The sequence below is a fragment of the Falco biarmicus genome, chromosome 4, assembly GCF_023638135.1.
Source record: "Falco biarmicus isolate bFalBia1 chromosome 4, bFalBia1.pri, whole genome shotgun sequence".
Classification (NCBI taxonomy): domain Eukaryota; kingdom Metazoa; phylum Chordata; class Aves; order Falconiformes; family Falconidae; genus Falco; species Falco biarmicus.
In genome coordinates this window covers 77273833-77292935 of record NC_079291.1, presented here as the reverse complement: position 1 = coordinate 77292935, position 19103 = coordinate 77273833, and the positions used below count along the sequence as shown (strand labels likewise).

At 34.9% G+C, this 19103-nt stretch overlaps 1 protein-coding gene across 2 annotated transcripts in view; it reads left to right on the top strand.

The window, feature by feature from the left end:
* Positions 1-19103, top strand: part of SNX29 (sorting nexin 29) — a 106064-nt gene that overhangs the window by 74232 nt on the left and 12729 nt on the right. For both annotated transcript variants that reach the window (XR_008821363.1, XM_056335556.1), the window contains exon 19: positions 9557-9697. Coding sequence is in view for 1 of the 2 variants with exons in the window: in XM_056335556.1 (XP_056191531.1) it covers positions 9557-9697 (141 nt within the window). In the remaining variant the exon portion in view is untranslated. The remainder of the gene's footprint in view (positions 1-9556; positions 9698-19103) is intronic.

The following is a 19103-nucleotide window of genomic DNA, read 5'->3' as shown; positions in this document are numbered from 1 at the left end:
TTGTACTAACTAACAGTTAAGAAAGTCTAGTCCTTTAAACAGGTAATCTAAATATTAGGTGGCTTTGTAAAATCAGGGTCATGCTGGCAAAAGTCAAGTCTTCTCTTAGACACATCCTCTCTTCTCTAGTTAGCAGTCATCAGAAAGCAGCTAGTTATTTGTGATATATGCACTTTGCTGCCCATCTTTTTTGTGAACCTTTTTTGTGAGGCTGATGTTGCTCAGTCAGCCTAGCATTAGAAAATAATTTTTTGTCTAGTATATCCACCGGGATAGACAGAATAAAAAAAAACACTTGCATTTACATTTGACCTCTAGATGGTGATAGTTAATTGCAGTTTCTTTAGTGCCTGTGAAGCAATATATTATTGCAATAATATTATTTTATCCTATTTCTCAAGTGTAGAATATCTTTGTTATTTTCTGCATATGTTCGGATTCCACTTTCCTGTGAAGTACACAACAAATGCCATTAGTCATGCCTTTTGTTGCTATAATTACCAATGGCTGACACTTAAGATAAGGAAACCGAGATTTTGTGATTCTTAAAATGATACCAATATTTGAATCGCTACTTGTTTGTGGAGCAATAAACGTTTTAGATTATGCCAAATAAGATTAAAGAGAAATATGCTAATCAGACAAGACTGATGCTATTTGCATATGAATAGGACCCCCTAAGATCATAATCAATAAACATACTCCTCTTACAACTTTTTTATTCCTTTGAGTCTCTTCAGTCTTACTGTTTAATATTGACTAATATCTCTTCTCAAAATATTTCTTTTTCTATTACTTTCAATGATGTGCTGTTTTTCCTCTCGGCTTCCTCTCTGATGGAAGAGCATAATACCTTCCTATGAAGGGGCTATTATCATAAAATTGTTTAGGTTGGAAAAGACCTTTAAGATTGAGTCCAGCCATTAACTTCGCACTGCCAAGTCCACAGCTAAATCATGTCCCTAAGTGCCACATCTACACATGTTTTAAATAGCTGCAGGGATGGTGACTCCACCACCTCCCTGGGCAGCCTGTTCCAACGCTTGACCACCCTTTCAGTGAATGAATGTTTCCCAATATCCAATCTAAACCTTTCCTGGTACAACTTGAGGCTGTTTCCTCTTGTGCTACTGCTTGTTAACTGGGAAAAAAGACTGACCCTCACCTGTCTACAGCCTCCTTTCAGGTAGTTGTAGAGAATGATAAGGTCTCCCCTAAGCCTCCTTTTCTCCAGGCTAAACAACCCCAGTTCCCTCAGTGGCTCCTCACAGGACTTGTGCTCCAGACCCTTCATCAGCTTCATTGTCCTTCTTTGGATATACTCCAGCACCTCAGTGTCTTTCTTACAGTGAGTACCTGAATGCTCCTGCTTAAACAGAGGGAAGAATTTTCACAGAAATGCATCATAAAAGACACGGAAGAGAACAGTATCTGATGCTCAACAGTTTTTGAAGGGGAGAGTGCCCAGCAAATTCTTTGGGTGAGAGATGAAACAGTGAAAGCAAAGTCTGGGATCTGCCGGATGTTACTGTCGACCTTTAGTTTATACATGAGCCAGCATAGCCTTAGTATTTCATCAAAGGTAGAAATCTTTACAATGGAAGACAGTGGATAGACAGTTAAAGTAGTTGAAAAGTAGGCAACATTTCAAACCCAAAGCTGATTTTCGTTTCCCTTATATATGAGGAATTGGATTACTTCAGCAGCTGCAGTACGAAGCAAGCAAAAAGGAGAAGGAAATAGTCTTCTAATCATATTCCATCTCAGAGCAGCTCAGGGCAAGCAGAGAAGAAAATGGTCTAGAATGATTGGGAGAATTTGAGAGAAAGATGAGGCATGTGGCATTTTGAAAGAGAGTGGTTTGAGAGTGCATGAACCAAAAAAGTTGAATGTCCCACTTTTTCTGTAATGGGACCTGTGTCAGGAGGAAGCATCAGAGAAGCATAAAAGCAGGTAAAGGAGAAAAAAATTCAAATCGCTGGGATGGAGGGAGTATACAAAGGTGAGATCAGTCCTCAGAGACTTTTATTTATTTTTGTAAAGGAAATCGTAATACAACTTAATACACTGTTATGCTTATAGATATGCTAATCTGGATGCAAAAAATACTAAGAAAATCAAAGTAGAAATTAAATTTTCAATTTACTTCATACCTACTACAGAAAGAAGATAATAATTTTTATCCAATAAATATCTAGAATAAATAATAGTTACCGTATTTACAAACTGATCGGTGAGGTATCCTCCTTTCCCTGGCCAAAGCACCCAAAATACGATATTTGGAGAAAAAGCCAGCAGTTCTGTTGTTTTACCTATACTCTCCCCTGCAGAAACTTCTTTCACTGCAGTGGTTGTCATGCATTGCAGCGACTGTATCAGTTCAAAGTGCATGTTTGTGAAATGGTGTTAATTATTTTTTGGTATTATAAGTAACATTTCACTGTCAAAAAGAGCTAATTATGTTATTGAATGAAGTCTTCTGTGCTGATTTGCTTTGTATTTGGAATAAATACATTTTTTATTTCTTCCAGCAAAAGCATAGGCATACTGCTTTGGTCACTTTAGTGCCGTTTTTGGTGAATAGAAACAGAACTGTGGCTACAGAAACACAGTGAACATACTTCTGCACGTATGTAATTGAGTGGATAGGCCTAAAATGCATGACATATTTCTGTTTAGTAGAACAATATTGGTTGTTCTTAAGGTCCATGCTTTCATGTGCATTCTCTCATATATTTGACATTATATTGTTCATTTTTATGAACTAAATATCAAAACTTTGAAGATGTAACATAAGAAAATACAGTATTTGTAGTCTATGTGCAAGTAGGTAAAATGGTCTTATTGAGATAAAAGCTTGTTCACTTTAATTTCTGTTCTCTGTACATAGAAAGGCACACAAAAAGCTGCTCATATCACAGCTGAAAAGTTTCATTGTTCCGTTTGTTTTTCATTATGCAGAAATTCTTAAATTGGATCATTTTCAAAGCGGGAACTTAACCATAAATGCAGTCCTGCAGCTGTGTCAAAATATAACTTGCGTTTGTATTCTTTTCTCACACTTCAAAGGTAACTTTGGAGAATTCAGCTTGAATTTATATTCTAAACAGAATCCCATTGTCCTATAAAGTCAAGAAATATTACTGGTTCTTCCTTTTTTGCTATTTACTTCCCCTTCGGTTTCATACCTTTTACTACTTCTATATGGTTTGAGTGCAGAAATAATTTTGAGAAAAGCTTCCTAAATAAATTGAAACACATTACTCCTCTCAGAAAAGCATGCTATGAAATAGGAAAAAAAGAGAGTCCAGTTCCCTGAAAACAATTATTTCTTAAATTGTAAATTTTGATCAAAATCTCTTTAGCTTAGTGTTCCTGAATAATTAAGATATACATTACAGTTGAGTCAGTTTTAAGGATTTTTAAAACTTTATTATCATCATAAACCAATTTTTGAGAAACAGAACAAGTAGTAGTTCTAGAAGCTCATCCCAGAACCTGTTGCACCTCAGGTTAAAATGAATGCATTTTCTTCTTTCCACAGAAAGACTGGTCTGTCATTTTTCTTAGATTACGTTAGCAATACTTTATGGAAGTACTGGCAGTTTCGTTTTCTGGAAATATCATGGGTTATAAGGTTTGTTTAACCAAATGTTACATTAACAGTTACTTGGGGGTTGTTGCAATGAATATTCCAGGCTTCTATAATGTCTGTAACAGCAAACTCAGTAAATGTAGAGAATCAGTAGATAAATTTTATTGATATTAACAAGTTTTGCCTAATATTTCCGAGCACTGAAATTATTTCTCTTTAGTCTTTTCTCTCCTTTATATCATAAATAAATTGAACAGGCATTCTGAAATAGGTGGGTTTATTTTATAAATGGGAAACTCATAGCGAAAGCAGTGAAAATGAGTGGGTTAGGTAGTTGAGGAGAACTTTAGATGCAGATGAAATCTTGTCTCCTCTTACTACTTCCAGCTCTCCATCAGTAGTTCTGAACTAGACTTCTACAAGTCCCTGTCTCATGCTTGATGTTCCCTCTCAGTAGTTGTAGCAGAAGAGGATGTTTTTTATGCTGTTTAGTAGATTACTTTTTGCAAGAATAAAAGAGAAATTATCCCTACTGTTAAGATTGGTAGAAGATAATGTGGGTCACAGTAGGATTAGAGTATTTTAGAAAATAATTTTAGTAGTTTAGAAGGTAATTTGGGGACATTACAAGTCTTGCAGTTTGGACCTGACATGAAATTATGATTATATAATACAATATATAATTATTTAAATTGAGTATTTCAAAGGTGAGAGGTAAAGGAGATGCAAGATTTTGGTGGTAGAGTCTGCCTATAAGAAGGGGAAAGGCTGAAATTACTGCAGTTTGAACTTCATCCATATCATCTCCTGGCATGGTTTTTTGAACAGATGTATCAACGTAGGTAGTCAGAGGAACAGTCTGTTCTATGTAACTTTTTTATTTGCTCCAACCTCACTTTGTCCTGTCTAGGGGAAAAAAAAAGAGGCAAAGTTAAGCACATAACGTGTCCCTCCCTGTACAATCTCTTCTCCCATCCCCCCATAATGTTCACATTGCCAGTCTTAGAAGATGCATAAAATCCATTTACGAACTGTCATTCATTCATTGGTTTATCCTGCTGAGTCCTAGCAATATGCTGCTTAAGATATATATGTTCTGTTAGCGTGAGCAGGTTTGATTATTAATCTTCTCATCTTTTTTTATCTTAATCTGTTCTATCTAAGCAGATATTCCTGTATCTGAAGCAAATATTCCCATTTTATGGAAATATTTTATAGCTCCTTTACCAAGAACGAAATTCTAGCAAAAAAATTAAAGCATCTCTGCTGCTTCATGTCTACTTTCCTTTTTCTTTCTGTACTGAGTAATGAAGTGTTGTGGTAAAACTATGGACCAATGATATTCCAGAATTTTTTGAAGTGTTATTTAAAAGCAAATGTAAAGAAAACTTTCACCAGTCAAGTTCAGAAAAAAGTATGGTGCCACTTTGTGTGTTACGTTTTTGTATTCATGCTGATTGCATTCTCTACCAAAGGAGTTGCTGATTTCTTGTTTTTGTTGTTGCATGCTTGGGCATTGATTTTAAAGGCCTGTGTAACAAACAAGAGGATTTCTAGAAAACCCTGTTTTATTAATGAGGGAAAGGAAGTTAGAAATACAGTAATACACTAGAAATACAATAATGCAGAAATAATAGTTTTTCTCTCATCTCCTTCTGTTTTGTCTGCCCTCCCACCCACCCCAATAATGCTGAGTTCAGCGGCAGTCACAGTAGCTTCCTTAGTGTTGATCAGTCTCATTTACATTCCCTATACTGCCCATCATAGTTTTTTTTCATTCTGGTAAGAAAAACTATGACTTTGTCCAGTATATCACTGATTCTTTACAAACTTTCTCTGTATTCGTTATGTCCTTTGAAGTGTTCTACTGCTGAAATGTTCTGACTTCTCTCGCACCTTGTGCCATTGAACTTTGTATACGGTTTTGTAGAGTTTCACTGCTTACCTTCCATTAGCATTTTCTCTCTCCTGACATTTTTGTTGCCTCTGGAATGGGATATAGATTCACAGGGTCTTTAACTTCAGCAGGTTTGTATTTGTGGAGCTCCCATGCACAGAGTTCTCTGGCTAGAATTTCATTTTTCATTATGTATTCAGATCATCTTACCAGGAAATGTGTGACACATTTGTAGGGAAGATTCAGGAATAACTTGGTTTAGGGAAGTTCCTTTCTGTTACTTAATCTGATATTTCTATAACAATGAATGTCATTGCAACAGAAGATTCTCTAATATTCCATTCAGTATCTCTTTCTATCTACAATGCTTGAGACCCAAAAAGTGAATCCTAAATATACCAACATATATTTTGCATCCAAAATGAAGGGAGCCCATTGTAGACTTCTGCACACCTGAAGAACGAGTGTTGAGTATAGGCATTTAATCTGTGAAGGTGCAATGGAACTGAAGCGAGTTGGAATTTTGGCATTTGTCCTTTCTACTCCTCAGGCTTTTATACACAAGTAGTGATGAACTGTGTGAATAATTACTAGTCTGTTATTGGGATTTGTTAACAGCATTTTTTACTCAACTGCTTAAAGATTCCTTAACATATTAAAGAAACTTTTGGCACAAAAACCAGTACCATGGGAGTAGGATTTATTCATTTCAGCATGCAGTCATTAAACTAGTGTTTTCAAATCGGTTTTCAGAAGTTTTTTGACATTTCAATAATATTAAGATAGCAGGTAGTTGGCTGAGAAACAAAATAGGAAATTACTACTGTTTTTGCTATTTCTCTTCAAGTCTTTGACTTTAAACATGTTTGTGATGAGAAAATAACAGACTAATTAATTATATATACTTAATAACTGAAATTTTTATTTTCAGCTGCTGTAAATCATAGCTACAAAAAAGTTACCTATCAGACTTTATATAGCAGACCCAATTGGAAAGTGCTCCTAAGTTACAAGCAAAAGCTACTGAATTAATTTTTTTATATACAAAAGAATATTGAAGTAGTATCTTTTGTCTACAGTCCAACAAGCAGTCTAGTGGTGATTTCGATTTGGTCTGTAAATTTTCTTTACCTTGAAAATTACTTAATTAGGTTAGGAAGTGGATTTCTGGAAAACATGGGCATTTGAAAGGAAATGTGGTGATTTGGAATTGATTTTTAAATTGATCAGATAGTGAGCCTAGGAGTAGTCCTTTCAACTTCCTATAACATGATCTTAAAATACTGTTCTGTATTTATGTCATTTTTTAAGGTATTTTCAGTAGTAGAAAGTAGTGCTGCCCTAGGGTGCAGCATAATTATTTGGGACAAACATGCACAAAAATGTACTTGGCAGCTACAGATTCCATTTCTGATTAAAACAGCATGAATGAAATTGTGGATACATTAAAGGTAGTAGGAATAGTCATAATGACTTCTAAGACAATTTCAAACAGTGCATCTCAAGTTGCTTGATTCAGTACTATTTTTAAATTCTGTCTACAAAGATAATTGTTCCATGTTATTCCTGTGATTAAGTTGTATGATCTGTATTTGTTTTAAATGAGACTAACTATATGCCTTATATGACTAGCCTAGAATAAGTTTATCCAAGCAGTTTTATATTTAGGATTTACTTTGTTTGATTTCCCAACTGAATTTGCATTAAGTGTCTTGAAGTATCTCGGCTTGTGAATAGTATTCCCTGTTGAGATAACAAAGCTTTAAATGTGTATTACATCATGAACTTTAATATGCCTTTCATACTCTATTATATGATTGTCAATAAATTCAATATGGCACAGTTGTTACATTTTCGTTTCTTACTGTCTAAAAGAAAACAATATTGATGTACATAGAACAGGAAGAATTTTGTTAGCAGTTTCATCTAAGAAATTAATCTATGTTTTTGCAGTCCTTAAAAATTCCAATTACAGTGTACTGGATTCCTTAATTATTTAACTGTAGGTTACAGATTATCAGGTAATACTGAACTGTGTGATTCACCGCATCACATGTGCAAAGATAACTGCTCAGTTAAATTAGGATTTCCATATTTAATAACTTGGTTAAAAATAATTCAAGCTTTTTTGTCATCCCTGCCCCCTGCAGGGAAGCTGAAATGAATCTTGGGAATGTATAAAAAATTTCAGTCAATATGCTGGTTGAAGTGAGCGCAGGGAGGGAGAAAGGTTAGAGCTGGGTGAATAAAGAATATGTAATACAGTTTTTACTACATTAAATTAACTTTATTGAAAATACGCAAAATACTTGCATTTCATATTTCCCTTCATGGATTTTCAGAGATGAACTGAATTGTTAAAACAGGTGGTCCTGTAGGTGTTTAATTATCTTTATCCAGGCTTTACTTTCAAAATGAAAGGAGGTCTGAATACTTCTTGTAGACCTGTTGTAGTGGTTCCATCATTACACTATCTGAATTCTTGTACCAAAACTAGTTGGATTTGTGTTTAGATACACATTTGTACTTCACACAATACTCTGAATCTTTTGTATTCTTAGAAGTGCTAATTTTGGAATTACTATATTAATTTAATTTTTTGTCATCATCATGAAACATGATGAAATATATAGTAACCCCAAAATACACTTGTTATTCAATAGAATCAAATAATATGAATATATGAATATTTTTCTACAGTGAAATAGTTTGGCAGAAGTTGCATGGTGTATTTTGTTTTGTTGCAAGACAGAAGCCTTCTATAAATTTGAGACCAAACCAAAGGAAGGCTGCGTAAGCTGCTTCTGTGGGAGAAGACAAGACATCACTGGATCTCTGAAATACCATGAGTCCTTAGTAAAATTTTATTTTTCCTAAGCACCTGGCAAATCTAAAGGAGAAAGGACCATGTTAATGTTTCAGTCATCACGAGAAGCTACAATTCCATGTTGGATTCAAAATCCAAATTTCATTTTTTCCTAGCATTCATGAAAATACAGTTACTGCCCACTGTGTGTGGTAGATCTTGTTGCTTTTTTACATAAGCATTCTCCTGATACTTGCCTTACAATTTACTAAATTACTGGGGTTTTTTTGAGAAGCAAGGCAATGCAGTGTCATCAGTACTATTCCAGCTTAATTTGTGATGCAAAATACTGAGATAAACTCACACATGAGAATGAATGAGCTACAGATTCCACAGAAGCAGCTAAGGAAAGGGTCACTCTGGATCTTGAGTTTTGATGCTTGGTTTATAGTTTCTGACTTGTGCTATTTCAGCATTCTTTAAAACTGTGGGCTTGTTTCAGTAGAGGAAAGGTTATTGCCTAGTAATGAATGAAATCTCAGCTTTCTCTAAGTATATTTCACTTCTGCATGAAATGTTCCTAGAGAACGTGAATATTTAGCATGTAATTGGTAATATGCTCATGAAATAATTCAGTGGCAAACAAAAACAGAAAATCACAAAAACTACAGCTGTGTTAAATTATACTTAATGTCCTATACAAACAGAAAGAATGAACTGTGTTTATTTTCCAAACAATAAAATTTCTAGTTTAGTTTTCAATGTAATTTTTTTTAGAAAGTAAATTAAATTTCATACTTTGGGTAAAATCATGTTTTGCAATTCTGATGCTGCAAAGCTAATTTACAAAGTTGAAAAATTGTTTTGAGTACATAGAAATCAATTTTATAGTGGTATAAAAATATTTTTTCCTTTGGTCACTGGCTAATAGAATATGCTGGAAACCATGGTAACAAAAAGTGCTACCATGTTTGCCCCAGAGTCTTGTTAAAATGAGCAAGCTATGTTTGTCTTGTTTGATATAATAAAAAAAGAGGAAAAGAGAAGGAGAAGGACGAAGGGAGAAGATTGACCTGTACAACAGAAACAGCAAATATACAGTCAGAGATGTATCTATGAGTAAGTAATCCTGGAAATGCTGGTACCATTTCATCATGAATGTGAAGGTGTTAAGCCATGAAGCTGTAAAGAGTAAAGGGAATATATTAGCTCAATGGTTTGTCTTTAAATTGTTTCCTTCCGTATCTGTATTTTGCAGGTGTATATTAGGATAAAGGATGATGAATGGAATGTTTATCGAAGATACGCAGAGTTCAGAAGCTTGCATCATAAGTTACAGAATAAATACCAGCAAGTGAGGACTTTTAACTTTCCACCAAAAAAGGCCATTGGAAACAAGGTACTTAAAAGAACTTACAGTATCAGCAAGAGTTGGGGAAAAAAAACCCTTTCCTGTCCACACACACACAAAAAAGATGTGACTGTCATAGATATTTTTTACACGTGCTAGACAGTCCCTGCTATTTTTATACAGACAGCACTCATCAGCTGCAGATTCACTGATAATATAGTTAATGCATTGATTTTTCTACTCACTTAAAAGGAAACTCTTTTGGTTAAATGAAATACTGATGACATATACAGTAGACAAATGCACAAAACCCCCATAACTGTACCGGACAGCTGTATATGTAAAATGTAATTTTTTACTCCATTATTTTCAATAAATGTCAGCTATTAACACCGATCAGTAATTAATTAAATATCTCTGTAAACTTTAAAAAGTATCAGTCTAAACTCATTACATTTCCTATGCTGTTCACCAATTGTTGTAAGTTCTTTGAACCAGCTTTTTGAAGGCATTTGGGTTCTTAATTCCCATAATCTGTGTCTTTGTGTTTTAGTTCTCCCATTTTAAAATGGGCCTTCCTGCGTTTTCCTTTCACAGGGATTTTGCAGGAAATACAGTAAATATTGTACTAAGTATGTAGTAAATATGTAGTATCATGTAATTGAGTCCTTAATCACCAAAACATTAAGAAGTTCAAGAGCTTAAATACCCATTGCAATATATACCATAAATCCAGTAAGGATTGAGAAGTAATCAAAGTGTAAGAATGATCTGAAAAAATTATTTATCATAAGTAAAACATTTAAAACATGCTTATGACTAAAAACATCTCTATGAAACCACTGGGTGCTTAAATCAACATTGCTAATGTTAATCAAATTTGTTAGCTTTTATATGGGATTTTCCCCTTTGTTTTTTTTTTTTTTTCCATATTATCACTGAGTTCTTGTATCAAATATCTAAGAAGCACCAACCATAGTGATCAGTGAAGTCATCAAAAGAAAGCTGACATGATGACTGAAATACTTCAAGATCTTAATGACATTTTATTTGACCTAAGACCACATTAATACATGTATCACTAAAATGCCAGAATCATGTAATTATATCTGTTGCAACTTGTCCATGATAGGAAAAAAATCATAATTGATGATTCGTATGAAGTAATACAAAATTTTAAAAATAAATAGAAAAAATAATATATATAAACTTCTTAATGGCATTCAGATGTCAGTCAATGTTTAAAAATAGTAACTCTGATCTGACTTCAAATAATTTCCCATGTGTTCCATAAAAATGAGTAGTTAAGCTTGGCACACATGATACGAAGGGAGTAGTGATGCATATAATCTGGAATAAGCGGTGGTGATACAAATATATCTGGAATTTTTCAATAAAATCTGTAAGTCTGTTTGCTTGGCATAAAGTCCAGAGTTAATGTAGTTGTTCATTGCCCACTGAACTAGTAAATGAAAGTACTTATGAAAGCTTTTCTGCTTTTTTTCTATATATTAGATCATGCGTTTTTCATTTCATTTTCAATGGATAGTTTTGTAATAAAGCAATGTATTTTCTTCTTTGTTACATAATGAATTCTTCTTTTTTGAAGTGATGGAGTATCAGCCTCTTCAATAAATTACAAAAGCCTTCTTTTAAGCTTTTTTTGATAGTCTTTCATCCTTAATTACTTTAAATACTAATTGAATTACAATTTCAGTTGCACAACTGATGCGTACAAAATTATCAGTTGAGCAACTCATTAAAAAATTTGCATTGCTTATTCTTTCAGTGCTTTAGCTTTGGGCCAAAATTCTACTGTAATCATGCCTAAGCCCACGATCACTTTCTGTCATATAAGATACTTTTTCAGAGATCTGTTCTTTACAGAAAGAAATGGGTGCCATCCATTGCACTCCTGAAAGACTCCTATGATGAGACATAAGCTAGTTGTATAATTGGAATTGATTAGTGATTATATTTCTGGGTACCTGCTGTAAATATCTTACAAGTCACAAAACAGTGCTTTCACATCAGCTTTGCAAGAGCTTACCTCAGTTTATCACACAAGAGTTTATTTCCACAGTACATTGCGTAGGCAAATTTTGGTCCTTTTAGTGGTACTATTTTTAGTACCATGTCATGGTACATATTGCATTTAGGAATATTGCATGGTTTTCTGTGGTGTGGTGAATCATGCTTCAGGAACAATTACCCTGCAGATCCAGCAAAAGTAGTAGCTCCTTGGAACACATTGCACTGTGTGACTGAATGAGATGAGTTAATGGCCTTGAGATGGCCCTTTTTTCCATGACAGAGCAAGTTGAAGTAAATGGAATGTTAAAAAACTCCATGTAAAATTAATTCATGTGGGAATGTCTGTCTTGGAATTCTGTAGAACTTTCAGTTTAGGATGAGGGATTTGTGCAGGATGTTAGACGTGCAAATGTTTGGTAATAAACAGTAGAAGAGATATTATCAATCTACTGTTTTCAATACTTTTTTAACTTTAGTGGCTACAAAAGTATGTTCCCTTTTATGTATACTGTTACATTACCATAGAAAGTTTTTCGCTCTGATATTATACTGTTTTTAATAGAATTGCATCTGCCTTGCCATTTCTAGATTAATCAATAGAATATTAAATCAGTGCCTGAACGGTTTCAGAAGCTAAATTCTGCTAATAGAAGTATCTCTGTTCAGTTTACATCAGTCTGTGATTTTCATCTCCTTCACAAATCTTCAGTGCTACTAGATGCCCAGATAACACAGTGGTAAAACATAGTCCTCCATATGTAAATGGCTAAAAATGACTATTTTGCAGCTTTTGGAAAATGGTGGTATGTGCTTTTATATCCTTCAGGTCTGTACCTGACTGATGTTACTCATTGCATATCTTCAATACACTGTGTTTGGTACTGTGAGGCTAATGAAGGTGATATGCTTATTCTAAATATTAGTTTAATTTTAGGCTAGCTAAAATTAAACTAATTTTAGGGTTTTTTTTACTAAATATTAGTAAATATTTAGTAAATATCTAGTAAATATCTAAATATTAGTGCACTGAAAGAGGGTTTTGCTGTAATTGATTTCTCCCTTAAATACCCAGCACTAAATTTGGTGTTCAGTTGCGTGTCTCAGATTGAGGGAACCTCCGAGACCACAAGAGGACACCATGCTCTACAGAATGACCTAGAACCACTGCTGCAGAGTCACAAAATACTATCCATTGTTTTGCTATGCAAAATATTTGAGCCCTGAGGAGGGAACTTGGCTAGAAGAGAATAATGTAGAAAAAACTATTAATTTACATGCGTATTTTTCCTGCTTACTGCAATAGAAATCAGGGAGGTCAGGTTCAAATGCAAAGTTGCAGAGTTTGACACAGGGAAAATGCAGAACAAAAGCAGAATTTCAGCTGAATGAGGATTCTTAAAAGTGAGAAAATCAAGTGTTTATTACTGCATATATATTGTCATCAAGTAGCAGTTACATCTGAAAATATTTGACTATTGTAAAACAATGGATTAAGAATCTAATATTTATATTCTAATTGTTATGTTTCAATGTGTTTTTGCCTTAAGTTGGGACAGTTTATCTGAACAGTTCATGTTCATGATCTTTCAACAAATTATGTATGTAGGATTAGAAACTAGCTTTTATGCTTGAGGAAAGCATAAATTTAATATACAGAACACCAACTAGTAGAAAGTGAACAGAGAAGAGGGAAGAACACTGCTTTGAAAAAGTAACATTTTTTCGATTGCAAACAAGAATGTGTATTTGCCTTTCAGGTTGGTAACCTTATTTTCAGTGTATCAGTTCAAACATTTGAATAAAGTCAGTTAGAACTAATGCAAAGAAATGAAAAGAATAGATTAATTTATAAATGTTGCTTTGAATCAACCCAGAACTGGTAATTTAATTACTGAAGGAGCATGTAACAATAATGCTTGCAAGACACCATGTCTGAAGTTTCATACATACCAGTTCCCGTGCTGTATATTTTCTACTAATGGTCTTTCAGTGCTGGTAGCAAAAAGTTGACAAATTTTCCTTACAAGAATAAGTGTCTTCCTTCAGTTTATCAATGTTTTGTTTGAGTGAAAACAAGAAATGTATTTGTTCTCTTTTGTTGCATGTATAAGAAAAATGTCATATATTCATTGTATATTTTTGTACTTCTTTTGTAAACTGCAGATCACTTTATTTAAAACTTAAAAATTTGAACTGTATTTTTAAGATTTGAACTGTTTATTTTTGTAATTTTAAACCACTGTGCCCCCTTATCAGCCTGGTTTGTGGTTTGCTAAGTATTTTAAATGTAGGTGTATATACCAAGACTTGTAATTTCAAGCTGGTTTTCTTGCATGAAATAGGTTTTTGCCTTTTAGCTAGCCTTCAGGTACTTTGGATCTTTTGCATTCATACTTCCACTGTTTAAGTCCTTGTGACTACTGCCTTCCTGTCAGGTTCCTGACCTGTCCAAAGGACTGGTTTGGTTTATAAACCAGCACGCTCTAGTTTAGAGTGTGCTGAGTTAGGTGAAGCTCATGAAGAGAAGCTTCATCTATATGTATTAATACATGATTGCAAAGAGATCCCTGCATGCTTTTGCATAGAAATATAGCTTATGGTTTTTTCATTGAAAATGAGCCTTTACATTTAGCTTTGGAAGTTTGTCAGTGCTGTGTTGATGTCTCACTTCTTGAAATGTTTCTTTCAGACTAATGGTTAAATAATAATATGGAGAACTTACTGGACCTATTACTCTTAATTTTTGAACACTGCATTGTCCTTAAAATCTCGGTTGCTACTTCTGCCTTGGGCAGATTCTAACAGTTAAAGAATGGATTTTAGTAACTGAGTAAACACCTAATTAAGTCTCCTCTTGCAAGGGTATTGTCCCAATAGAGGACATATCAAAATAGAAATGGTTCTTTGCTTCCACTGGAAATGTGAATTCAGTGATTGAGTGTGTAGAAATTGAATAAGGTAGTTTTCCACTGAGTGCTGACTTGACTGCATGATATCCTTTGCTTTCCTTTAAAACATCGGATACCCCATATGGAAAGAATATACAGCACTCTTCTGAGATTAGGAGAGAGTGACTTTGCCATGACTCCTCAGCTGCATAGGAGGAACAATACAGAAATCTAAAATAAGTTTTCTGTCTAGGAGAAAATGTTGAGAGCAACATCATTCATCATTTTTATCCCATGCAACTGAAGTCTGTGAGCAGTTTCTCTAGCCATAGCTTGTTTCATGGTCAAGTGTTAGTGCAATAAAGTATATGTGTCCCTCTCACCTATCAGTAACTAAGCTAAATTGTATGTTACTCTGCGTAATTGTTTTAAAAGCTTGTAAATGCGTTTATGTTTCTCAAAAGCTATATATTTGTATAGACATATATACACATATGCATATGACAATATCAAAGACAGCATTTAGGATATATATGAAGTTGGTTTCTGGAATGTATCTTGTAATTCTGAAAGTTCTATTTACCAGGGACTTTATCTTTCTCCCATTTATGTCAGTGGAGATTGCTTCCTTCCCCACCCCCTCAGCACAGCTGCTTTTTTATCAGTGTCTGCTCTGTTTGCCTGTTGCTGAAGATAGTGAAGCATTTAAGACAGTCTGCAGGATAACTGTTTTAGCATTAAAAGGTACAGCAGGTAAAGATTTTATTTAGAAGAAAAGAAAACAACATAGCTTGTGTTGTATGCTTGTAATGTATACTGGTTTTTAAAAGTTTATCAAGAATTGTCTAGCTCTGTGTGTGTATACGTATATACATGATATAATTTGAAGCCATTCAAATTAGAGTTTCAATTTTAATATTTTCTTAAGGGTTTCACATTATGCTGTTGACGTGTAAGCCCTGTTATGCATTTTCTTACTGTAAAAAGTTGATCTGCCCTTTTGGGCCAGCAGGACCTGTCCACCCAGTGACAAGTACTGTTATAGTTTAACCCCAGCCAGCAACTAAGTACCGTGCAGCTGCTCGCTCACTCACCCCACAGAGGGATAAGGAGGAGAATTGGAAAGAAATATAAAACTCAAGGGTTGAGATAAGAACACTTCAATAAATAAAATAAACACAATAATAATAATAATTATAGCAGTTATAATGAAAAGGAGGGAGAAGGGAAAAGGAATTAAATCCAAAGGGAAGGGAAAAAAACCAAGTGATGCACAACTTGTGTTGTTGACTTGCATTGAAATCAGACATACATATATCTGTGCTTTTGTACTTTATGGGGTTTAGTAGCTCATAGAAACTATACTTCATCAAATTAGTTTGTCAAAGTCATATTGTCAGAGGGAGCTGTGACTTAGAAAGCAGAGAAGAAAGCAAAACTTCTAGCTAATGCCTTTGGGGCAGTGGGCTAAATAATATTTCTTAGTACTAAGCTTTGATATCCGATGTCTTCAAGTAGAATTAGTAGAAAATTATGACTGATGTTTCAGAACTGGAATAAATTTATTAAAGGAGATAAGCTTTGCAAATGTAAATCCTTAAGTTATATATTAAAAAATTGAAGTTAAGGATTGCTTTCATTAATGCTTCCTTAATTTGATTTTTGGATGATGTAATATAGGTGCTTAAATTCTGTATTGTTCTTGATTTTCCAAGTGAGTAGATTTTAATGTTCAGTGCTCTTAGTGGATGTAACTAACATATTGAGTTATTTTCATATGCTGTTTTGCCTTGTGGATTTTAGGACAAAAATGTAGCTAATATAAATTTGACAGACATACTTGTGCTGTAGTGTGGTTAAAAAGAAAACAAAGGGATCCATTTGTATTGTGTTCAAATCTGGAAAGGAAATCAAATTAATCATATATGTATAGCCATATGCATTAGTTCTATAACACTGTGTTTTATGGCATTCTAAAGCCATAAAATAAATTTTGTTCTCTAAGTTCACCAAGTTACTTCATAACTGGAAAATTCAATCCTCAAAGTAGTATGAGCTTTAGGTAGCTGTTGAGATTAAATGAATACAATCTAGTTTTCAAATAGGTACCTTAGCTGAAGTACCATACAGACAGAAAAAAAAATAATTTCAAATTTGGCATAATTATTAAGATTTCTAGTCACAACATACCTCTTTTCTGACACTGTCACCTACACACTAAGGGGGACTACAGAGTATATTCCAGATTTTGAATCCAGATCCTCTGGGGTTTCTACTGGAAAAGACTGCAGTTGATGTTTCATGTATACAGCACTTAGAAAAGAGCATTCAGTTCTTCTTCATTTCCATTTTTTTTGTCATATCACTATCTAAGAGAACAGAAATAAGTCAGTAGGAATTGGTTGGCTTTTATATGACAAATACTTTATAGCAAACAATTCATCTTCAAGTTCTGTGGTATGAAATGTCTGGGTTACCTGAAACTCAGCATGAAGATTAAAGCTAGCATAGTGCAGAGTAGTATATTTCATTTTCGGTGGTTTAATTTAGGAGGTAAACGGTTTGCCAACTCATACTTCTCCAGTATCAATACAGGCTGGGTGGGGGATGGATTGAAAGCAGCCCTGAGGAGAAGGACGTAGCGGGGCCAGTGGATGAAAAGTTCAACATGGCCTGACAGCATGCTTGCAGCCCAGAAAGCCAGCCGAACCCGGGGCTGTATCAAAAGCAGTGTGGCCAGCAGGCTGAGGGGGGTGATTCTCCCCCTTTGCTCTGCTCTGGTGTGACCCTACCTGAAGTGCTGCCTTCAGCTCTGGGCCCCCAGCATGAGGAGGACACGGGCCTGCTGGAGCGAGCCCAGAGGAGGCCATGAAGACGATGAGAGGGCTGGAGCAGCTCTCCTGTGAAGCCAGGCTGAGAGAGTTGGGGTGGTTCAGCCTGGAGCAGAGGAGGCTCCGGGGGGACCTTACAGCACCTTCCAGTGCCTCAGGGGGCCGGCAGGAAAGCTGGAGAGGGGCTTTTTTGCAAGGGTGGGAAGCAACAGGACAAGGGGTAGATTTAGATTAAACATGGGAAGACATTCTTCACTGTGAGGGTGGTGAGACGCTGGCCCAGGCTGCCCAGAGCAGCTGTGTGTGCCCCATCCCTGGCAGTGCCCAAGGCCAGGCTGGATGGGGCTGGGAGCAGCCTGGGCTGGGGGGAGGTGTCCCTGCCCGTGGCAGGGGGGTTGGGACTAGGTGATCTTTAAGGTCTCTTCCAACCCAAACTGTTCCGTGATTCTATGATCTCTTTCAGAATGTCTCACTGAATTAATGCATTCATTAATGTGCTCATTTGGTGTTGAAGTGTAATATTGAGTCTTTTCAGGTCACAGAAATTTGCTGTTAATTGCTGAAGTTTAGGAAGAAGGGAAGCAGACTATTTACAGCATGCAAAAAAAAAATTGCCTGTCAAGAGATGTTTTTTATTTTTGTTGTCTTGTAATTTCGTAGTTAAGATAAGCAACTTATTTTAACAAATTATTGAAGATAGCGCCCATAGAAACAGTTCAGATAGTGTTGCTTTACATCATGACATTATGGGGGACAAAAAAAGTAATGTAATTTACATGCTGCTTGGACAACTGTTAGATAAAGTATTGCAGTTTTATAACTGCTCATGCATTATTTAGGTATTCTAGTAGCCTCCTGGTATAAAGCAAAAATATAAAAATATTTTTCTAAATTTATTTCTTATTGTGATGGTGATGCTGAATTACCAAGTTACTTGGATTAATAAATTTCCTTTCAGAGAGATCTTGGCAGAGACACCTGATTACAGAAATAAAACTAAAATTTTCTTTCTTTGAATTTGAAATTTTACCCACATTTTTCTGTCTTTCTGGACCTATCAATATGCTTGGTTTTATCCCCCCTCCCAAAATATTGTTTTATAAATATCAGTAAATTTTCATCTTACTTGCTCTACAGCTTTTTGGGCAATTGCTAGTATTAAACATACTCAGTGTTAATTTTTTTAAGAAGTGGAAGAAACTAAATATTTGTTTGAGATGCTAGGGACACTTCCTGCCTGAAAAATCTGGTTTACCTCATTGTGCCACGTTAAATATCTTTACCTGAAAGCACTACAAGTAACAGGCATTTGATATTAATATTCCTCATTCATTCAATTTTTATTTTAGAAAAAGGAATCTCCCTGTCAGAGTGTATCTAAATAATTTTTTTATTAAAGGAGCATCTAGTCTTTTGAGTGAGAGTAAAGTTTAAAGACCATCTTGTATCCTTGTGTTTGGCTGTTGGGATGGTAAACTGCTCTATTAATTATTCTGATTTTTTCCCCCTGAAAATCACACTTTTCCTAGAGTTGAAACATTTCTAATAAACGTATTTGGATACTGTTAGCCCACAGGTGTAGACAGTAGTCAGAAGCTAGCAGCTTTCTTGCAGATCTCCTTTAGATGTCTTGGATGTTTCTGGTTTCCAGCAGACTAAGCAAGAGTGCTGTAATCTTAACCAGGAGTGGTTAGTCAAGAG